Below are 24473 nucleotides of genomic sequence, written 5' to 3'. Positions count from 1 at the left end.
GTTACAATGTAACGATGTTAATTAATCAATAAAAATTAAACTCCATCAAGTTGTTGTCCAATTAGCCAAAGAAAAATGTGTCCCTTATTAAGAGAGAAAAAAAAACCCTGAACACTTTATCTTGTGCAGAATCTTTGGACGTTGTAATTTGTTTTCCTCTTTTAATACATTTGTAGATAATAGTCAAAAAATAAAACAAACTCTAATCATAGACAGAAATGACTGATTACCTAAAATAAAGAAAAACAATTTTTTCATTTTTTATTTTCGTTTGAAAAACAATTACACTGGCAAAAATAGGAAACGTTTTTGAATGAGAGTTTTAAGTATTTAAACGTTTTCTATTTTCGTTGTTTTGTGTACGTTAATTATTATGCGCCCCAAATTATACGTTGCAAAATGAACCTACAGAATAGTTTAAAAAAAATTTAAAAAAAAAAAAAAAAAAAAAAATTAAACTTTAATCATAGCCAGAAATTGACAGTTTAAATACTTCAAAATCTTTCAAAAAAGTTTTAATCATCCTAACGCTGACCGATTACCTAAAATAAAACAATTTTTTTTCGTGTAATCATTTCTTTTTTTTTTTAATTTATTTAACATTCTTTAATTGTTCTTATTATTTCATCGTCCCAAATTATATCCTGCAAAATATGCTTATCTTTGCTATGTTTATGCTGGTTATCTCCTTGGAGAAAAAAAAAAAAAATTTTAAATAAAAGTTGAAAAAAGTCACTTGGGTTTAAGATTTAGTTTGAACCTTTTTACTCCAGTTTATAAGAAAACAAAAAATAAGTAGCAGTAGTCGATAATATAAATTAAAAATATGTTCGAGAAAAGTTAGAATTATTTCCTTTGCTGTGGGGTGGGGGCAATGTGCGCTGCTTGTCCAACCTACAAAGGGTGTTTATTCCGAAAGCTGTTCTTAACATGGGGAGAGGAGTGTCAAGTTGGACAAGCAGCGTACACTGACTTTTTTTTTTTTTTTTTGGAGAAATGAATCAGTCGCGTTATCATAAAAACGGAACTTTATACAACATTATTGCAAGAAAAATGAAATTTTTTAATAGTTATTTACTTGTTTCCCCATGAGAGCAGTTACACTGTTTTCAATATGGAGAAACTAATTCCTCCATAAGAGGCACATGGAATTGGAAACAAGGATTTATTCTACTTTTTAAGGATTTTCTAGTGTTTTGCATTGCTATTGTGTTACAAAATTCAAATTCAAAATAAATAAAGGTCACTTGTAAAATTTTATTTGAAGAAAAAAATCTTGGCTGAAGTTGTGACCGACTAAATTAGTTTTGTTTTTATTTCAATAATAGAGAAATGAATTTATTTTACAAAGATTAAAAAGTGGCCACTGGGTTGGAAAAAAAAGTCTCAGTCTAAGAATTTGACAAAAATAATCGCGACTGTGATCAAGTCGTTTTATTGTTTAACATGTTTTGCGCTGACAGACTTATATCGCTCGTGTAAGAGAGATTAGTTCATTAAAATCGTGAGTTTTCTTTAGTAAATACCTTTAGGTATGGACTTAAGATATTTGCCAAAAATACTCCATCGAAACTTGAATAAATTCATTTTGTTAATTACAAAATTGTTTTACGATATTTTATGCTGACGGACCTAATCGATTGCTTGCGTCGAAGTTGTTTTAATCAGCAGCAGTGTCAATTTAGTCTTACAATGATCGTACACCATTTTTAGTAGTACATTATTTTTTAATCGTACATATTTAGTAAAACCGTTTTCAAATTCTATTTTTTTAATTTTCTTTAATAATTTTCTACCTTATCGATTTTCGTAATTTTTGGTTATAATAATCTTTAAAATGAGGAATACGTAGATACCATTGTTTTTGTGAAATTTAGTTTTACGATTTCCGAAATTCCGTCCCAATAGTGTAGAAGCGCAAAAAAAAGCTTACAAAAATTACTTTTTATGCCCCCCACCTTCCGTCGAGCAAAGTGAATTAACTTTAAAAAAAATAATTTCGAGCTAACAAGAGTTCTATAGCGAGATGAAATGTCCTATTCGCACGTCATACATCATCTCAAAGTTGACGCTTTATTGAAAACGAAATAGTGAAAATGGCCGAATTTTTACGTACTCTGTTACACAATTTACAACTGGTGAATCTATAATATAAATCTCACCTGTGTTTAAATGTATGTATGCATGAATGCCTAAAACTTTCGACAGAGGCGACGGGTTTTTATGAGATCGGTACCATTTTGAAGCTCAACCCTTCGGGTGACAAATATCGAAAAATGGCCAAAAACATTAATTTATTTACCCTAAACTGCCATTTTGTACGAGGAGGGGTCGATTTCTTTTGCCGACATCATTTTGCAAGTCATCATCACTGTTGGATTGACTTCACTTAATTTAATCGCTCGTGATTTCCAGTTGGACCATAGAGACATTGGCTAAGACGTCAGGTTTTTCTTCACGTTCTTTTCCTCCTTCGCGTTACCGGTTCAAGCCTACCTGTCTACTACCACTTTTTTTAACACCTCTGCCTACTGTTGCTTTGATTTGCCCCCCCCACTACTACCACTTTTTTTAACACCTCTGCCTACTGTTGCTTTGATTTGCCCCCCCCACTACTACCACTTTTTTTAACACCTCTGCCTACTGTTGCTTTGATTTGCCCCCCCCCACTACCACCACTTTTTTTAACACCTCTGCCTACTGTTGCTTTGATTTGCCCCCCCCCCACTACTACCACTTTTTTTAACACCTCTGCCTACTGTTGCTTTGATTTGCCCCCCCCACTACTACCACTTTTTTTAACACCTCTGCCTACTGTTGCTTTGATTTGCCCCCCCCCCACTACTACCACTTTTTTTAACACCTCTGCCTACTGTTGCTTTGATTTGCCCCCCCCCACTACTACCACTTTTTTTAACACCTCTGCCTACTGTTGCTTTGATTTGCCCCCCCCCACTACTACCACTTTTTTTAACACCTCTGCCTACTGTTGCTTTGATTTGCCCCCCCCACTACTACCACTTTTTTTAACACCTCTGCCTACTGTTGCTTTGATTTGCCCCCCCCCACTACTACCACTTTTTTTAACACCTCTGCCTACTGTTGCTTTGATTTGCCCCCCCCCACTACTACCACTTTTTTTAACACCTCTGCCTACTGTTGCTTTGATTTGCCCCCCCCACTACTACCACTTTTTTTAACACCTCTGCCTACTGTTGCTTTGATTTGCCCCCCCCCCACTACTACCACTTTTTTTAACACCTCTGCCTACTGTTGCTTTGATTTGCCCCCCCCCACTACTACCACTTTTTTTAACACCTCTGCCTACTGTTGCTTTGATTTGCCCCCCCCCCCCCCACTACTACCACTTTTTTTAACACCTCTGCCTACTGTTGCTTTGATTTGCCCCCCCCCACTACTACCACTTTTTTCGGAGTTCCTTACTACACCTACACCCGGGCATCTCTGCTACTGTTGATTTGCCCCCCCCCCCGGAAGGTCTTACTACACCAGAAAACCCCGGGCACCCCTGCCAGTTTATTGTATTTATTTGCTTCCCCACCAAAGCAAATTAGGCCCAAGGCCGTTTTTAATGTAGGGTAAAAACCAACTCCCCTAAAATTAGGCAAAAAAGGGGGCACTATAGTTAAAAATAATAATTGTCCCAGTATAAAGGATTTCCCCTCCATTGACTGGTACAAATTATCTTAAGTGCAGCATGCAGCATCTGCAGAACAAATACTACACTTTGATCCTGGCCCGAAGGCCAAGAACAGAAAAAAAAAAAAAAAAAAAAAAGGCAAGCCTTTTCTACTTATTTAATAATTAATGCCAGTTTTATTATGAAAAGCGATTAAAAACGTTTCAAAAACATTCTGAAATACTTCCCCACTCATATCGAGCCAGATTGGTAGTGGGCTTACATGCCAGAGAAAAAAAAAAAAAAAAAAAAAAAAAAAAGCTTCGGTGATGGGAGGCGAAGGTTACAATTTGTGACAACAAGGATGCACATGTTTTGGTATTATATTTCGGAAGCCTTGGGGTGGGGGGGTGATGGAGTTAGGGGTGATTAAATAGTTGTGCGCATACGATTGACTCGTAAACTATTTATTTATGAATTTGGGAACACAGTTGCTAGGTTCAAAGGATCCTAATCTGGGCTGTATTCAGTTTTATTTAGCTACTAGCAGCACCAGTGCATTGGCGTTGCCTAGTGGAAAAATGTCAAAACCAGAACAGATTTGTTGAAAGAAATCAACACCTTAAAAAAAAAAAAAAAAAATGAACTAAAATTATTTAATGTATTATCATAAACTGAACCAATATTGTTTTGATTGTAATAATCAAGGTCCCCACCAATAGAAATTAATGTTAGTATAACGTGCTTCTAGTCCCTTTTAATGAGAAAAGGAAAGGTTTCCAAAGTATTTTTTTTAATCAACCATGATTAAATAAACAGAAATTTAAAAATTCACGTTAGTTAAATTTCTAAGAAAAGTTTGCATATGAGCATGCCACTCTAATAAAGGAAATTAATGAATAAGGAATGATTACGAAAACATTTCAATCAAGCCTGAAACCATTGGTTGTGGTGTTTTTGCAATGAAGAAATCCTTATACACCGAAATAAATTTTTGTTTTGTTTTGATAACGTGATTGGTAATGACTTGAATGGAAACTCAAACAGACGGGTTGGTAGTCTAAGAAAAAAAAAAAAAAATGTGCATGACCCCCAACCCCAATACAGGAAAGTAATAAAAATATGTAAGTGTAGGAATATTACAATCAATCGTAAACCATTAGTTCTAGTGTTATTTAATAAAGAGAAATCCTTCTAGACAGTTATTTTTATTATGTTTATAAAAAAGGTCGTTTAATCAAGAAATGATGCCCACGAATAAAAAATGTCTGAATTAGTATCTCTGCAACCGAAACTTTACTATAGCTTCTAAAATTGTAATATTGCACCATCTTTTAATATTCAATTTACTATAGCGTTTCAGATTTATGTATTCTCAATTTAAGGACTGTAGCATTGTATATATTCTTTTGTCATGAGATCATCCTCCCAGACATTACCTCCTCCTTTATAATGTAATAAACAGTTTTAAAATAGTAAAGGTAAACATTTTTTAGCTATTCTAAAAGTACTTTTAAAAAGAAGCTGGTAGCTTAGCAGTTAACTTGAACCACCAGACATTTGTCAAAATGAGAAGTTCACTCTTCCAGGCATTATCACCACCATCGGGAATTAGTCTTGTCAATCAATTACTGTGCCTCTTATTAGATAATGCCGAAGAGTCTGTTCTTGGTTATTTTTATATACAGAGTGGCTTCACCTCAGGAGATGGTTTTCCTCCCCTTTTCTGGCATTCATCTAGGGGAATGGGTTTTCCTTCCCCTTTTGGCTTCCACCTTGGGGGAGCTGGTTTTCATCCACATTCTGGCCTCCACCTCAGGGAAGCCAGTTTTCCTCCCTCTTCTAGCCTTCAAAGAGGAACTAGTATTCCTCCACCTTTCAGCCTCCATCTTAAGGGAGCTGGTTTTTCGCTACCTTCCAGTAATGCGTCACAAGTAAAAAAAAACAAAAAAACTTCATTAAATTTATTTTAGGGTTAAATGTGCTTTGATAAGTAACTGAATACGTCACTTGAAATATGGTAATTCCACTTACGTAAGCGAATTCTGAGGGTTTCCAGACTGACATGTGACAGTTCAAGAATGAAGAAAAAGAAAACATTCTTTCAGCATTGTAAAAAAACCGAAAAGTATTTTATTCTTTAGTACTTGTTTAGGAAAAGGATGAGACGGAAGAGGGGGGGGTCAGATAGAGGGAGATGGATGAGGGGGAAAAGGGAAGAGAGGGAGATGCGTGGAAGAAAGGGGCTTAAAGGAGGGGGGGGGAGAAAACAGGGAAGATAAGTTTATAGTTTAATGGAGAAAGAGAAGGTGAAGACAAATTAAAGGAGATAAAAAAAAGGGGGAGAAACACAGATAAAAAAAGGGGGAGAAACACAGATAAAAAAAGGGGGAGAAACACAGATAAAAAAAGGGGGAGAAACACAGATAAAAAAAGGGGGAGAAACACAGATAAAAAAAGGGGGAGAAACACAGATAAAAAAAGGGGGAGAAACACAGATAAAAAAAGGGGGAGAAACACAGATAAAAAAAGGGGGAGAAACACAGATAAAAAAAGGGGGAGAAACACAGATAAAAAAAGGGGGAGAAACACAGATAAAAAAAGGGGGAGAAACACATAAAAAAAGGGGGAGAAACACATAAAAAAAGGGGGAGAAACACAGATAAAAAAAGGGGGAGAAACACAGATAAAAAAAGGGGGAGAAACACAGATAAAAAAAGGGGGAGAAACACAGATAAAAAAAGGGGGAGAAACACAGATAAAAAAAGGGGGAGAAACACAGATAAAAAAGGGGGAGAAACACAGATAAAAAAAGGGGGAGAAACACAGATAAAAAAAGGGGGAGAAACACAGATAAAAAAAGGGGGAGAAACACAGATAAAAAAAGGGGGAGAAACACAGATAAAAAAAGGGGGAGAAACACAGATAAAAAAAGGGGGAGAAACACAGATAAAAAAGGGGGAGAAACACAGATAAAAAAAGGGGGAGAAACACAGATAAAAAAAGGGGGAGAAACAGATAAAAAAAAAGGGGGGAGAAACACAGATAGAAAAAAGGGGGGAGAAACACAGATAGAAAAAAAGGGGGGAGAAACACAGATAGAAAAAAAGGGGGGAGAAACACAGATAGAAAAAAAGGGGGGAGAAACACAGATAGAAAAAAAGGGGGGAGAAACACAGATAGAAAAAAAGGGGGGAGAAACACAGATAGAAAAAAAGGGGGGAGAAACACAGATAGAAAAAAAGGGGGGAGAAACACAGATAGAAAAAAAGGGGGGAGAAACACAGATAGAAAAAAAGGGGGGAGAAACAAAGATGAAAAAAAGGGGGGAGAAACAAAGATGAAAAAAAGGGGGGAGAAACAAAGATGAAAAAAAGGGGGGAGAAACAAAGATGAAAAAAAGGGGGGAGAAACAAAGATGAAAAAAAGGGGGAGAAACAAAGATGAAAAAAAGGGGGAGAAACAAAGATGAAAAAAAGGGGGAGAAACAAAGATGAAAAAAAGGGGGAGAAACAAAGATGAAAAAAAGGGGGAGAAACAAAGATGAAAAAAAGGGGGAGAAACAAAGATGAAAAAAAGGGGGAGAAACAAAGATGAAAAAAAGGGGAGAAACAAAGATGAAAAAAAGGGGGAGAAACAAAGATGAAAAAAAGGGGGAGAAACAAAGATGAAAAAAAGGGGGAGAAACAAAGATGAAAAAAAGGGGGAGAAACAAAGATGAAAAAAAGGGGGAGAAACAAAGATGAAAAAAAGGGGGAGAAACAAAGATGAAAAAAAGGGGGAGAAACAAAGATGAAAAAAAGGGGGAGAAACAAAGATGAAAAAAAGGGGGAGAAACAAAGATGAAAAAAAGGGGGAGAAACAAAGATGAAAAAAAGGGGGAGAAACAAAGATGAAAAAAGGGGGGAGAAACAAAGATGAAAAAAAGGGGGAGAAACAAAGATGAAAAAAAGGGGGAGAAACAAAGATGAAAAAAAGGGAGAGAAACAAAGATGAAAAAAAGGGAGAGAAACAAAGATGAAAAAAAGGGAGAGAAACAAAGATGAAAAAAAGGGAGAGAAACAAAGATGAAAAAAAGGGGGAGAAACAAAGATGAAAAAAAGGGGGAGAAACAAAGATGAAAAAAAGGGGGAGAAACAAAGATGAAAAAAAGGGGGAGAAACAAAGATGAAAAAAGGGGAGAAACAAACACAAAAAAGGGGAGAAACAAACACAAAAAAGGGGAGAAACAAACATAAAAAAGGGGAGAAACAAACATAAAAAAGGGGAGAAACAAACATAAAAAAGGGGAGAAACAAACATAAAAAAGGGGAGAAACAAACATAAAAAAAGGGGAGAAACAAAGATAAAAAAAGGGGAAGAAACAAAGATAAAAAAGGGGAAGAAACAAAGATAAAAAAGGGGAAGAAACAAAGATAAAAAAGGGGAAGAAAGAAACAAAACAAAAGAGGGAGAAACAAAAAAAAAAAGAGCAGAATTTTTGATGGATCAATAAATATTTTAATTTACTCACTTTTTACTTACATAACCTTTTCTTGTTTATATATATATATATATATATATAAAAACATATATATATATTATATATATATTTGTTGTTTTTTCAAGCGATAAATACGGTTAATATTGGCTCCGCCTAGAAGCTCTTTTTCTTTTTTATTTACTTATATACGTCCGAACAAATTAAAGGGCGATTTTCTAACATTTTTATTATTTTTTAAAACAGTAATCTACGTACACGCGTGTTTCGAAGTAATTACCTCTCAGCGTAGCTCAACTGTTTCTAGGGATCGAATGTCAGACCACATTAATGCACCGGTCTATATATAAGCAGGGAGAGCTGATGCTGCCTAGGATTAAATAATGATCAACGAATGTTTCACTCATTATCAACCCAGTTGTTTTGTAGTTCATAGGGAATGAACTCGCACACAGATAAAGTTCCATATATATATATATATATATATTTTTAAATAATGATGGGACGATTCCAATATCCCCCCATTCCATACTAAATTCCGATACAATTACCGATTCCTATTCTTTATAAATCTAAATATTTAACTATAAAAGTGTTATGTTCTCCCGATTACTGTAAAAACACATCTTAAATGTGCCTATATTTTCTCAAATGTTAAAACACTTGTAGGGTATGATCTAGAGATTTTAACTTTACTGGAAGTTTAATCAATAAATATTACTACAAGCAGTGGAAGAGGTTTTCTTAAACCAAAATTAAATAAACATAATTTAAGGAATCGGTTTTGGCATAGGAAAATAGACTCAAATTTTTCAAAATTTGATACCGATTCCGAAAAAGCTCCGATTTTTCCGATTAATCATCCCAACACTAATATATACTAGCAGGCTGTCTGGCGTTGCCCGATCATAAGATATGTTTGTATATGATATTTTAATTCATGCTGATTACATAGAGGTAATTCTTTCAACTCCTATCGAAGCAGGGAGATCAAAATAAATATATAATTAAAAAAAATTAACGTTTAAAAGAATATGCAAATTAGCTAGAGCTGTTGCTAGTTAATGCATTTCCACAACCCATATATAAGAAAATTGTATTTTCTTTTTAAATAAATAGAAAAGGGTGTTTTTAACATGATATCAATACACACAAAAGAAAAACGAATTTATAGGTGTATAGATAGAAGACTAGCATTTCAGCCCAGCGTTGCCCAGGTGTATGGATGTGCATGTTAAAAAAAAAAAAAAAAAAAAAGTGGTAGGAAAGGCAGGCTCGAACCCGTACTACGAAGGAGGAAAAGAACTGGAAAAACCTGACGTCTTTGCTGTTACGACCCCCAGCAAACCGAAAGTAACATAGGTTTAAATTAAGGCTAGACAATCGAAAGGAGAGGAGGACTTTCAAAAATATCGGCGAAAAAAAGAGACCCCCCCCCCTTGAAAAGTGCCCAGTTGAAGGTGAATATGTTTTTAGCCAATTTTTCAATATTTGTCATCTGAAAGGTCGAACTTCAAAACGATACGAATCTTGGTAAAATCCATTGCCTCTGTCAAAAGTTTCAGGCAGACATGCAAACATACATTTATATATTGGTAACTAAAAATTTGACCCAAACCGATCAAGAAACTTGCCCTATCTCTGAATACCCTTTATGCAAAAGTTCAAATGTTTAGACCAGAAATTGTCTGAGTAATTCGGTAGAGACCGCAGAGGTCGAATTTTTTTTTTTTTTTTTTTTTATTTTTAACTTTGACCCCTATTATGACCCCCTTAACATTTATTTTTGGGCTAAAATCAAGTTATTAAGTTAGATCCATGTCCAAGGAACCTATAACTAAAATTTCAATTGTTTATACCTAAAATTGGCAGAGGAGTTTGGCAGAGTTTTCAAAGGTCAAATCATTGACTTTTCACCTCTAAATAGCCAAATTTCTTGCGAAAACCGAGCAAAGATTTTCCCAAATCTCAGGCCCCTGTAGATCAAATTTCGAGTCTTGACTTAAAATTGAGTTATTGCGTTCACTTTTACAGATATATAAATTGAAGTTTACTCTTGTTTGTATCGGGTAAACGTTTCATCCCCATTTACCGTGTGTGTGTGTGTGTGTGTGTGTGTGTGTCTGTGTCTGGCTTACTGGCTAAGGAATGAGGTTGGAGAGGTGTAGGTTTTGGTTCTAAATTATGGCACCCTATATATTGAAGCACGACCCTTCAGACGAAGAATACTGAAAAATTGGTTAAAAAGCATTAATTTCTTCACCTGGCACTTTTCTACAGGGATCATCAAAATTTTAGAAAGTCATCCCCTCTTTTCAAGAGTCTAGCCTTAATTTAAACCTACGTCACTTCCGGTTTGACAGTGGTCATAACAGCAAAGATGTCACGTTTCCCCCCCCCCCCCCGTCCTTTTCCTCCTTCACAGTACGGGTTCGAGCCTGCCTTCCTACTACAACTTTTTTTTCAACACTTCCGAACACCTGGGCAACCATGCTAGTCTAATATAAATATTAATATTTTGATTTATTTTCCTCTTCAGATCACCTCTGAGTCTTCATACAAAGCTGTAATTTTATGCCCGGTTTGTTTTTATTTTTTTTTTATATCTACATTTTTCCACGCATTTTTTTTATTTTTTTTTTTTTTAAAAGACATGTACATTTTTGCAATTTATAACTAACGAATTGCAGTTTCATTTAATGCCATAACCAGCAAATTCTAGCATTGCTACAAATGATTTGCCAATTTCTTTCTGTCCTCTGATGAGAAAAATAATAGTCTTCGAACCTCCACGGGATAAGGACTTTGTAAATTGTTTTTTGGAGTATTCAGTCGAACAATAAATTTGATCGTAAATTTCAACTTAGTTTTAATTTTTCTCTTAACATTTACATATTAATCCCAACCAAATAAAAAAAAGCTCAATACAAATACAATAAAGTACAGCTTGAAAAGAAATTAAAACTAAATTAAAATTTACAATTAAATTTGTTTGACAGAATACTCCAAAAGCAATTTTCAATATTGTTTTTTGAAGTATTCTGTCGAAAAATAAATTCAATTGTAAGTTTTAATTACTTTTTCCCCATATATATATATATATATATATATATATATATATATATATATATACACACACACACTAGCGAGGGTCCTCAGAATTGTCTGGGTGCGTCGAGGTGGTGTAGTAAGGACCCCTTAAAAAAAAAAAAAAAAAAAAAAAATGCAACATCTTAGCCGATGCATCCATGGCAAAACCAGAAGTCGCGAGAGTTGAAATTAAGGCTAGTCAATGACTTGCAAAACTTGACAAAAAAGCGACCTCTCCTTGTAGAAAACTGCCTAGTTGAGGGTGAAGAAATTAATATTTTTGGCTAGTTTTTCAGATATTTGTTGTCCGAAAGATTGAGCTTTAAAACAATACTGATTTTGTCAAGTTCTGACAAGTCTGTCAAAAGTTTTAAGACATACAAAAACACGCATACACACACACAGCCTTTTATACATTAAAAGATTAAATCGTCTGATCGATGGAGACAACCTTTAAGCAAGCAAGCCCGGATGGTCCACAGGATTGTTTTTTATCTTCTATATAAATAAAATGAACTCATTTTTTCCCGTCTGATTTTGACATTAATAGGATTAAAAATCAAGATATTTCATGCAAATATAATATGCACAAACGGCAGAACAATATCTGAGGTGTGTTATAGGCTTATTATTTCTCAAATTCCTCGATAATCTTAGATTTCTATACTTTTTCTGCTGAGAAGTCACGGCCAAAATCGGTTAAGATCAATGGAAGTGGTAAAATATTTTCTCTCTAATAAATTCCTCTTCCCCCTGCCACCACTTAACACCGTTTGGGGATCATTCACAAGGAACAGTTGAGAAGAGAACACCGGTTTGGCTTCGTAGTTCTTTCATGTGAAGTTATTTAAAAATCACTAAACTAAGCTGCAGTGCTCTGTGGCGTAGTGGTTAGCGTGCTGGACAATTCACATTATATTTTCACGTTCGCGCCGACCTACCATAGTCGTTTTTTTTTGTTTTTTGTTTTTTTCTAAACAACTGGAATGGACTTTTCTTGGTGGCCGAACTGTTAACGTTGCAGATGTTTTTTTTGTTTTATTTTTCACACTTTATTTTCCTACTTTTACTCATGACTCCGGGTTTGATCCTTCCTACTTACCTACCATAACATTTTTTAAAACTCCCCCCCCCCGTCCCGGAAACAAACACTCGGGCAACGCCGGGTACCCCCGCTAGTTGATATATAATGTGTATATTTTAAATTTCAAAACTAATGATTTTAAACATGATATGGGAATCAATACCTAACCATGCCATGTTCTATAAGCATATATTTCTCAAAGAAATTTTTACTCATAAAATTACCCTTAATCAAATGTATTTTTATCAAATAAGAATCCATGACCTAAATCAGGAGCCGAGTGACTTTGTTATGGACTTCCATTTCTTGTAATATATAATTTTAATCAAGAATTCTTTATAAGTTTTGGTTATAGCTGAAGGAATATATAATATATATATTAGACATTAAGAGGAGATTATAGATAAATATATAAATACCCGTTCACATACACTTTTCACGATAAAGCTTGAACCCAGAATTAGAATCGAGCAATTGCATCGACAACGGACAACGCCAGACCCAAAGTGGATTTCGATGTACTGCATCTCATCAGTGATGTGCTCCGACATAGGCGCGAACTTGTCACATCGTAGAATGTAGAACTGGATAAATATAAGAATTTAAAAAAAAAAAAAAAAAAAAAAAAAAAAAAAAAAAAAAAAATCGAGGCATAGCCAATAGATTGCGCTTTGGCCCATATGGTTAGGTCGTCAGTATTGCACACTTCATGCGTGCGACAACCTGGGTCGGCGCCTATGTCTGAGCACGTGACTGATGAGATGCAGTACATCGAAACCCACTTTGGGTCTAGCGTTGTCCGTTGTCGATGTAATTGTTTGAGTCTATCTAATTCTGGGTTCTAGCTTTATCGTGAAAGGTGTATGTGAACAGATATATACATACATATATATATATATATAAGTGAAAATTGCGTGTACATTTCCCTACCAACTAATTTTCAGTCTAAAGACTCGAAATTTGACATACAGGGTATTGAGATTTGGGAAAATCTTTTCAGTCTGATTTCAGCCAGAAATTTTGCTGTTAAGGGGTCAAAGTTCAACGATTTGACCTTTGAGAGCTCTACCAAACTCCTCCACCAATTTTGGGTCCAAACACTTGAAATTTTAGATATAGGTTACTTGGACATGGATCTTATTTTCTAATTTGATTTGAGCCCAAATTAAGGGGTCAAAATTCCAAAAAATTTGATCTGACAAATAAGTCAGCCAATTTCTGGTCTAAACATTTGAAATTTTACATAAAGGATATTCAGACAGGACAAGCTTTTTAATCGTTTTTTGGAAAATTTGGCTTCCAAGGGGTCAAAGTTCAAAATATTTGACCTTTCCAGTAAACTATTAAGCCAATTTTGGGTCTAAACATTCAAAATTTTACATAAGGGTATTCAGACTTTTAGCAAGCTTTTTAATCAATTTTTGGGCGAAAATTTGGCTGCCAAGAGTTCAAAGAGTTGACCTTTGCAGATTCTATCAAACTCCAGTTTTGGGTCTAAACACTTGAAATTTTAGATGTAGGTTACTTGGATATGGGTCAGACATAATTTGAGCCCAGAAAAAATGTTAAGGGGTCAAAATTAGGGTCAAAGTAAAAGAATTTGACCTGAGGTTTCTAGCAACTTTTCTCTATGGTAGTTAAGGAAGGCATAACCACTTTAATATATACATATAAGGTTATTAACAGTATATAGGGCCTGAGCAAAGCCGGGCTGAACTGCTAGTGTATATATATATATATATATATATATATATATAAGTTTTGGTTTCAGTTTCGATTCAAGCTGATGCACCTAAGTGATATGGATACATTTTATTTTTGAAATTACACTATAATATATGAAAATCGATAGAACATAAATTCTGCAAGAATTAAAATATATTTAAGCATACTTTATGTCCAGGCTATGCCGGGCGTCCCTGCCAGTTTAGATAAATACTTTTGCAGTTATAACAGCTACAATATCAGTTTCTTGGCCTTTTGGCCAAGATCAAAGTGCAGTATCTATTTCAGATGCTGCACTTCCATTTCTTGTTCTTACGGTGGGGGAGCAGTCCTTCACGACTGAGACAATTTTTAATTTTTGTACCTTTTGTCCACGTTAAAAAACGATCCTGGTGTCTAACCGTCTCGTGGGGAGGCATTGTAAATAGCTACAATAACATCAGAGGGTTTCCATTTACACTGAACATCTACAAAATGTCAACATTACATGAAGGAGTCCCCTGTGGATTCTCAACAGGTCCCGCTGGTTAAATATAATGCTTTTAATATTTCTTGACATTGGTTTCTAATCACAATATACAAGGATTTTTATTTTTACTCATCTTCATCCGAAACAAAGGCATATTGTCACTTGGATGATGTCTAACGGGTGATTGGGAGGTTGAACAATGAGATGTTTGTTCACATTACATTTAAACTTCTGCATGTTAGTACAGTAAGGGAAGCAGGAAACAGGGGCGGAACTCCTAAGCCTATTACCCCGAATGGAGAAACTAGTAGAGTAGAAAGTTTTCCAACATCTAGGGACCTCGTGAAGGGGTGGGATTTTGCTGTTTGTCTGGTTTTTAGGGTTAGGTTATGCATGTCGAGTTCAAATGCAATTTGTCTCTCCGCTCCTCTTCATTTCTCTTCCCACTTTTTTTTTTGTTACTTGTGAGTCACCACTTATCAAGGCCCAAAGGCCACTCGAGGATAAGGGTTACTGAATGTAAGGTGGTAGTATAGTAATCGTTAATGTGTAGCTTGGGTAAAATTTGATTTACAGGGATGGCTCAGCAAGAACTTGTTCACATTGGATTGGAAGGATACTATGTTGTATTCAACCGGGAAGCAGGCCATTGGAAGAGTGTTCCTCCTCATGAAGAGAATAGTGTACTATATATGTTCGTTCATTATTATACCATCCTCCTATGCATAACCCCCTCCTTTATAATGTAATTTTTTTTTTTTTTTTTTTTAATAGTACAGCTAAACATTCTTTTAAGCTCCTCTGTAGTTAATGTAAAAAAAATTAAAAATAAAAAAATAAAATAAAATTCTGGTAATTTAGGAGCTTCACCCTTCCAGGAATTACCACCTCCATTTGGGAATGAAAATTACGTTATTGTCGATCATCCGACACCCTTACCAGGGAATGCCAAAGATTCTGCAGTTTTTGTTACAAATCAGAGTGCCTCCATCTCTCTGAAAAGAAGCTTTATTTATGGAATCTGCATTTAGATTTAGGCACAGAGTTGGGGAATGGGTTCTTCCCCCCTTCCTTTATCTCGTACTTCCCCTCTTTCTCTTTATCCCATTCCGTTTTCCTTTCTTCTCTATTTTCTCCTTATCTTCATTACTGAAAGTCACATGAACAACATAAGTAGGAATACCACATTTCAAGTGACAGATTCGGTTACTTTTTAAAATGTCACAGAATTTAACCATAAACCTTACCCTAAAAAATAAAATAAAAATGTACACTTGCGAGGCATAAACGGAAAATCAGCTTCAAGATGGAGGCTGGAAGGTAGCAAAAAAATCAGTTCTGCCAAAGTTGAGGAAAACCTAGCTCCTTGAGATAGAGTTCAGAAGTTAAGGGGAAACCAGGGTGCTTATTCAGATTGGCACTTATGGCGGCAAATAAAAAAAGTAAAGAAATCCCCCCCCCCCCTGCTTCCTTTAAATTCCACAATTTCCACTTTCTTAGTACTGGTTAGTCTCGGCGATTACAGACTTAACTTTCAGAATTTAAAGAAAAAAAAAAGAAAAAAGAAAAAGAAAAAAAGAAAGAAAAAAAAAAGAAAAAGAAAAAAGAAAAACAAAAGAAAAAAAAGAAAAGAAAAAAAGAAAGAAAAAGAAAAAAATGAAAAAAAGAAAAGAAAAAGCAAAGAAAAAAAAAACTTATGACTTATCATTGGGGATCAGTTATTAATTATACCGTTCTACTAAATTAGACACCCACTTTCTGGCCTTCATCTAGAAAAAAAAAAAGAAATGACTCGTGACCGGTGAATATTCCGGTCTAAAAAGTTTTAAAACAGCGACTACAGCAAAATCTAGCGAAGACAACCGACTTTCATTTCATGGTTTTCTTTCGGATAATGTTGGGGGAAGAAAGAAAAAAAAAAAAAAAAAAAAAATGAAATGCAAGATTTATAACGGAACAATTTATTAATTTTTTTTTGCGTTTTTCAAAAAAATTTTTCAAATAATGAAAACTTTATATAAGTTAAAAAACAAAATTTGAATATTAGAATGACTCCAATATTAACTTATCGGTAAAAATGGTAAATTTTGTTTTAAAAAAAAATTAAAAAATAAATAAATAAAAAATTGTGATTTTTGGAACATACTTCATTCTATGACAAGTAAAATAGAAAAACTAGCTTCCTCAAGTGGAGGCCAGGAAATGGGGACAAAACTAGCTCCCCTGAAGTGGAGGCAGAAAAGGGAGGGAAAACAACTCTTCTTGGGTAGAGGCGAAAAGTAGGAGAAAACCATCCGTGAACTGGAGGCTGGAAGGTGTGAAGACCAACTCTTGAAGTGGAGGCCGGAAGGTAGAAAACCAGCTCCCTCGTTTGAAGCCAGAAGGCAAGGGAAATCAGCTCCTGCAAGATGGAGGCACTGATTTGTTGCAAAAATTGCAGAATCTTTGGCATTCCTGATAGTGGTGTCATAGGTGATCAACAATAAAGTAACTTACATTCCCAATGGAGGTGGTAATGCCTGGAAGGGTTAAGTTCCTAAATTACCAGAATATTTTTTTTACATTAACTACAGAGGAACTTAAAAGAATGCTTAGCTGTACTATCAAAAAACTTATTACATTATAAAGGAGGGGGTGATGCATACGAGGATGGTATAATAATGAACCAACATACAGTACACTATTCCCTCCAGGAGGTAATGTCTGGGAGGTTGGTCTCATGAATGGCTTTTATCTTGGAGGAAGCACTCTGCTTAGACAAGCTTCCGGCATTCACCTGAACTCCTGCCCTGAAATGGAAAACTTATAAAGATCTGTTATGAAGATCACTGGAAAAATATTTGGATCATTCCACCGCTCCAGAGTGTATCGCACTCTAGATGCAATCCTTTACTTGAACAAGAGACAAATACGCCCTAAGATGGAGTATTGTTGCCACATCTGAAGGGGAGTTGCTAAGAGTATCTTTTCCTGCCTTGACATGATACAAAATTCTCGTAGGAGTGTGTGTGAGGGAAGGGGTTCTCTGTACTTCCCCAGATGTGACAACAGTACTCCATACATGGGCGAATGGTGGCCTTATAGAGGTATAGGATACTGTCAGGCATAAGTAGTTTTCTAGCACAGTAGAGGGAGCCAACCTTCCTTGCAGCAGCCTTGGCAATGCTCTTAATGTATCTATTCCAGTTCATATTCCCTGTAAACGTTAGGCCGAGGAGTTTAAAAGAAGTACTTACAGGCAATGTGTTCTTGGCCATTGCTATTGGTGGTAGAGAAGGTTTCTTGTAGTTATTGAAGGAAACAAGCTTAGTCTTACCAGCATTGAATGTGACCATCCATTTTTGTCCCCATCTGTCTAGAATTCCACTTAAAATACAGAACGGAGATGCCATATTCTAAAAAAATCATGTAGGTTTGGCTAGTAAATGAAAATATTTATTTGTCAAAGATCAAATAAAGATAAATTTGTCCATAGAGGCCTGCGTTAAGGTAGGAATTTTATAGCGTCAGAAATTCTAAAAAAAAAAAAAAAAAAAAAAAAAATGAAAAAAAATGAAAAAAAATAAAAAAAAATGAACGCATCCCTTATTAAAAAATTTCAGTTTGTGCAAATCATTTTTCACATATGCCTGAAAAAGAGCTTTCTGATTAATGTCTATTGTGTAGTTAAAAGTAAAGAAACTTTACCTCATGCATCGTGCGGCCAGTGTTAGGAAAGAAAAAAAAAAAAAAAAAAAGAGAAAATAAAAATGGCCGCCCCCTGGTATTTATGGACTGATGATCACATGATGTGAGGAGAGGGGGGAGAGGTGTATGCAAATGAGATGTGGTTGGGTCTCTCTATAAAAGAGCCATCTACTTTATTTTGGGGGTCAGGGTTAGGGTTAGGGCTTTTGACTCTTGTTCTGTGCGTTATTCTATCAGCGATTTCTACCCTTTTATTTTTATTACCGTCGGATTTTTTTTTTTTTTTTCTACACGACGCTTTTTGTTTTTTCTTTGTCTTACTGTTATTTTTAACAGTTTTTTTTTTTTTTTTTTGGGGACTTTCTTTTAACCGTTTCTTTAACGGTTCAGCTATGGCCACTTCAGCGAGCCAGTCGCCTATTGTCGTCGACATTTCTGAAGCGTAAAACGGCACTACTTCTACACCAAACAACTGGACCAAACCACCGAAAGTGGATATTAATGTTAATGAATTCGTTGAAAAGGCAAAACAATGCCCGGAACTTGTTACCAACAAAGGATTAATTGTCAACGTGCCAAGATTGGAGGAAATCCAAAAAAAGTGTATGACAATATTTATAGTCGACAGAAAGTTAAAAAAAAGTTATAAGAGCAAGTGCAGATATCGTCACCAACCTTTTGGCTACAGCTGGTTTTAGACCCTTGCGCATCGTCAAGTGCAAGGGCTACAACACATGGAGTGTACTTTTTAACTCCCCAGAAGACTGCCTAACTATCTCACAAAAAGAGATAATCACTCAGCATTTTATACTGAGATCAGAATATATGGGAAAACGTCGGACTACGGTGTCCGTTTTTAATGTACCTCACCACATTGAAGGAGAACACATTGGAGCCTTCCTTCTAAAATATGGCGAAATGGTTTCGGTGCAGGTGGACGAGTTCCACGGCATATGGTCATATGATATCCTCCTCGATAAGGTAAACTTCGATGCGATCCCTTTCTTCCTCGAGGCAGGAGAAGAAAAACTTCCTATAATAGTAGCTGGCAGAAGACCGACCTGCTGGAATTGCAGTGAGATTGGCCACCTTACGTCAGAGTGCCCCTTAAAAAAACCTCCACCAAACACCAAAAAATCCATCGGACAACACTTGGGATCCGCATCAAAAAGCGTTCCCAAGCCTCCTACTAACGAAACAAATGAAACAAACTCGGACGAAATACTCAGGGGAGAACCCTGGCAGATCGCCCCTGGGAGAAAAACCCCTGGACGCCTGAGCCTTGACCAAATGAAAGAACAGGCAATGCTGCAAAACGACCCCGGAAAAGAGAAATACCTGGAAATTGTTAAACTAAAAAAGAAATTAGACGCTCAACGCCCATCACCCAAATCCCCATGTAAACCCACTTCTCCGAAACCAAGCCCCAAATCTTTAACCAACCCTATCACCCAGTCTCCTACAAAGCCAAAACCTCCTTCCCCCTTCAAAATGCTTCCTCCAGTCACAACTCCGGTCCCTCATAAACAGCCTAAACTAATACACTTAAGCCCTTCAAAAAAACAAACCCTCCTCTCCCATTCCATCCACCTCAGTGACCACTCACAACACTCCCCTTGCATCTCCTAAAACATTTTCTAACACACATTCTGCTATGGACATTACCCCCCTCGCCTGAACACAAGAAAAAGACTACCTCCCTGGCAAAGACATTTGCATACTAAACCAAGCCGCCATTAACAATCATAAGAACTTCAAAGGAACTGACTTCACAAAACTAATTGAGTTCAAGGAGGTGGGGGGGGTGAACTAGTAGATACCCCTGTTAATTTTCCAAATGCTAAAAGAATCCTAACCGTCGTTCGGAAAAAAGAAGAGGCCAAGGACCTTTGGCAAATGTTAGAAGAGGCAAATAAAGCCTTCAACCTTCCCACTCCCCTTGTGTTTAAAGATTCTGACATAAAAAACCTTAGAAAATGTGTTGGGAGGGTCCCCGGTAAAAATGCACCCCTCCCTATATAGGATAGCAAAACTAACCTATCCTTTGCATGTCGGTGGTATCTCTCGTAACGGCCTCATCGATACTACAATGGGTACCTATTCCCTCACGAGAGCCGTCGGCATGCTCACGACTGCGATGTTCATTCCTGGTTCCCAACCCTAAGGCACCACCATGGATCTCAAGCTTGCTAGTTTAAATGTCCGAGGGCTAAGGGCCGACTCGCGCAAATGGCGCTTGAGTTTGGACCTGCAGCACCTCGGAGTGGATATCTTGTGTGCAGGAAACCCACCTTATTCCTGGTGACCATTTGCGTGCACTGTCTAAGACCTTTGAGGCTTACTCAGCGCACTATAATTCTCGCTCGAGAGGGGTTTCCTGGCTAGTTAAAAGGTCTCTAGATGCGTCGTGTGACCTGTGTTACTTGGATCCAGAGGGAAGACTAGGTGTTTTGGATGTTACCATAAAGGGTAGGGCATTACGTCTTATTGGGGTTTATGCGCCCAATATCCATATTGGGCTGGCTGGCTTTTTTCGGCAGATCGAGCAGTTCATAGATGTTTCCAGAACGGTTATCGTAGCGGGAGACTGGAACGCCGTCCTGGATCCCGAGTTAGATCGATTTGGGTTAACATCTAGGGGAACTGACAGAGATCGGGATGCTGTTTTATTTCGTGAATTTGTGGACAAGTTTGATCTTATCGACAAATTCCGAAATGAAAAGCCCCGTAACTTAGTGTGGACTTGGACAGGTAGAGGCAGCTCCGATTCGATACAGCTCTCGAGCTATATCGACCGGTTCTTAGTTAGGCGAGTCGACGTAGGAGTATTGGATTGTCCAAGTTTCCACAATATAGTTTACTCGGATCACAGACTTGTTCGTGTACGGGTAAACTTAGATAGACCTAAGCCTAGATTAGCCGGTTACTGGAAGCTCAACACGTCGTTGTTCGATGTGAAGGGCTTCCGTGACGGGCTATTACTAACCCTACAGCGGGAATTGACGGGGGCAATTATTGGGAATAAGTGGTGGGTAAAAATTAAGGAAGCCATTAGGTCCTTTGCTGCTGACTTTAGCAAAAGACTCAAACTAGATTCTAGGGCAGCTAAAGTGACACTAGAGTCTAGACTAGATCGGGCGGTGGAGGAGGGGGATAGTGCTAGCGTTAATATAATTAGGGCTCGGCTTGCCTCCCTTGCTGAAAAGGAGCACCAAGCTTTAGTGATTAGGGCTAGGTTAAAAAGAATGCCCCAGGAAGCAACAAACATGGCCGCTGAACTGCGTGCAGAGGAGCTTAGGAAAGCGGCTGATAGGCACATCGCTCGTGTCACATTGCCGGACGGGCGTACCGTGACCACAAACAAGGGTGTGCTGGAGGCGTTTAGATCTCATTTTCAGGAGCTTTTTTCCATGAAACCCGGTCTGTCAGAACAGTTTGACACCTATTTGGCTGACTTCTCGTCTTTCGACGACCGAAGTGGCTAGGTGCGAAGGTGGCATAACGGAGGATGAAGTCATTGAAGCCTTAAAGCGGGTCAGCCTTAATAAGTCACCGGGGATCGATGGTCTTCCCTACGAAGTGTATTTGAGGTTGTCACATCTTTGTCCCTTTACTGACGGTTTTGTTTAACTTGTGGTTTAGGAACGGCTCAATTCCCAAGTACTTTACCATGGGTGTGATAAAACTTGTTCGTAAAAGCAAAGATGGTGGGGATGGGTTAGGTAATTTCAGGCCCTTAACGATGCTTAACGCTGAGTTAAAGATTTTGGCCAAGATTCTCGCAAATCGTCTGCAACTTGTCCTGGCTCGTCTTATTAGCCCCGAGCAAACGTGTGCCGTGAAGGGCAGGACAATCCAGGATAACTTGCACTCGATACGCCTGATGAGAGAAAAAGTCGACACTGAGGCTGCGCTGATCAATTTAGATCAGTCCAAAGCCTTTGATAGGGTTGACCATCGGTACTTGGGGGCTGTTTTATCGGCGGCCGGTTTTGGCCCGCAATTTCGCTCTTGGGTTCATCTTCTCTATGCTAACCCCGCGGTGATGGTAGAAGTAAATGGGAAGAGGTCGAGACCCTTCAGTTTGTCACGTTCCATTCGTCAAGGGTGCCCGTTATCACCCATGCTATACGTGCTTGCGATCGAGCCATTTTTGCGCAGGCTAAGGGTGAATCCGGTCCTACGCAGAATCACTTTGCCAGGTGTGGATGCCCAGGCGAAGTACTCCGCCTATGCCGACGACGTAACTGTGCTTGTAACGAGCAGTGCTGAGATTAGTGTCGTCGGTGTAGAAATCAGATTGTATGAAACGGTAACAGGGGCCAAAATTAACTGCGACAAGTCTTTGGGTTTGCGCATTGGTGCCTGGAGGGGTATGCCCCTTCAGGGACCCTTTAGTTGGAGCGATGGGCCTTGCAAGATACTCTGCGTCTGGTTTGGTCCTGACCTCCAGCTGGAGAAAAATTGGTTGGAGGTTCTGAAAGCGGTACGGTCTGCAGCTTCACGGTGGATCAGTAGAAACCTTTCATTAAAGGGGCGAGCGGAGGTGTGTAATACCCACATCTATCCAATCGCTATTTATCGTCTATCAGTGCTTCCAATCCCGTTAGATACACTGTTATATTTGCAGAGGGCTCTTTTCAACTTCTTATGGCTTGGAAGGGCCCCTAAGGTCTGTCGCGATGTCTGCTACCTACATCCTTCTGAAGGCGGTCTAGGTATGCCAAACATGGAGATTCGGCTACACCCGCTACGGCTCTACTACCTAGATCGAATGTGCACACAAGATAGGGAAAACGGTGGCCTCTGGATGGAGGACACCAAGAAAGCCTTCCTGGCTTTGAGAGGTGTGCACGACTCCAAGGGGGAGGCACACAGGTTGCCCCGAGGTGAATGTCCCTTCTATCGCGAGTGCCGGCGCGCACTGAAGTCCCTCTTAAGAGGGAAGGAAAGCCTCTCTAACACTCTGCTGTTGTCCCGAAAGGCATTATATCGGGTTTTAGTGAGGGGATCCATAACAAATGTCATCGGTGAGAGGCTCCCTTTGACGAAGGAGCAGCTCCGCTCAATCTGGCCTTGGGCGCCTGGGTCAGGATGCCTCACTAATGACGAGGCTTCCTTGACCTGGCTGGTAATTCGGGATGCTCTCTGGGTCGGTAAGAGACTCAGCTCAGCTGGCTTGGTGGACTCGGCTATTTGTAAACGGTGCGGCGATGAGGATGACACTTTATGTCACGCCTTCGTTTATTGTCGCATCGTGGCGCCGCTGATTGAGTTTGTTACAGGTCTCATGGTCCGCATACTGAACACATCCTCATTAACCTTGGTTCCTATTAATGTCTGTAGCAATTGGGCTCCGACAACGGATAGGCTCAGAAAAGAATTGTGTCTGACCTTGCTAGCAGTGATGAGAGGTGTTATCTGGAACACACGTATGAAAGTGGTCTATGGATCTGAGGACTTCGCTCCCCTCGACCTTATATGACTCTTCCGTCATTATTTGAAGGATCGTATCAAGGCCGAGAGAGTTAGACTCTTCGTCAGACTTTGTTGAAAGGTGGGTGTCAGTAGCGCGTGTGTGTCGGGTGAGAGAAGCAAATCTTGACTGGTTCTTGGATGTTCCTTAGGAAAAAGAATTTTGGGTAACAGAAACGAACGTCAGATCTGACTCGTTTTTAGTCCAGAGTAGGTCACGATATAGGCAAGAGTAGGACCATTATTTAGGCTTCTGTGTTCATAACCTAGCTAGTGTGTGATAGCGATCATTAGGCCCCTTTTTAAGTTTGTCCCTGCGTTTTTTTTTGTTTTTTTTTTTAACCCCACTCCCCTCCCCAATTAGGTGACAGATCGCTTGATTTGCCAGAGATGCGGGTTCCCTTTCGAAGTTTTCGTAAGAGGTGTTTTAAATAAAGCGTTCGGACCCGCATCACCCTTTCGACTGGCGAATCGGTGTATCTGCCATAGTTTAACAACGGGGGGGGGTCTTTTGTTACTAACATCGTAAATATTTCATTTTTATTTTGTATATAAAATTTTTATCTTCCCAAACCCCCCTTTCTTATGGGTTTTAATTAGGTTATCATGGTATGATGTTCTTATGGTGATTGATGAAGGATGTATACGCTGATGAATGTATAGTATGAATGTGGTATTATGGTGTAAGTAGAGTGAAAGTAGGAACTAGTTAGGTTAGATTAATTAGCACTAGTCAGAGAAGACCGTCCTTTCCCCTCCCCCATCTTCGGCCTTGTGCCAAATTTTTCTGATTTTTTTACCTTGTAAATTTTCTGAAAATAAA

The 24473-nt window shown here is 38.0% G+C and overlaps 1 protein-coding gene across 2 annotated transcripts in view; it reads right to left on the bottom strand.

Annotated features, from left to right (window-relative positions):
- Positions 1-24473, bottom strand: part of LOC145256463 (uncharacterized) — a 167544-nt gene that overhangs the window by 97296 nt on the left and 45775 nt on the right. Inside the window, exon 1 of one of the 2 annotated variants that reach the window (XM_080115395.1) lies at positions 18176-18199. The exons of the other annotated variant lie outside the window; for it this stretch is intronic. Within the exon in view, the coding sequence (XP_079971521.1) occupies positions 18176-18184 (9 nt within the window). The 5' untranslated portion in view covers positions 18185-18199. Of the gene's footprint in view, positions 1-18175; positions 18200-24473 lie in introns of those variants that run through there. 2 annotated transcript variants of the gene reach the window in all.

This window comes from Euprymna scolopes, chromosome 32 (genome assembly GCF_053919585.1).
Source record: "Euprymna scolopes isolate OS-2025 chromosome 32, ASM5391958v1, whole genome shotgun sequence".
NCBI classification, from domain to species: Eukaryota; Metazoa; Mollusca; class Cephalopoda; order Sepiida; family Sepiolidae; genus Euprymna; species Euprymna scolopes.
Note: the sequence above shows the minus strand (reverse complement) of the source record. Positions and strands in the feature narration are given on the sequence as shown.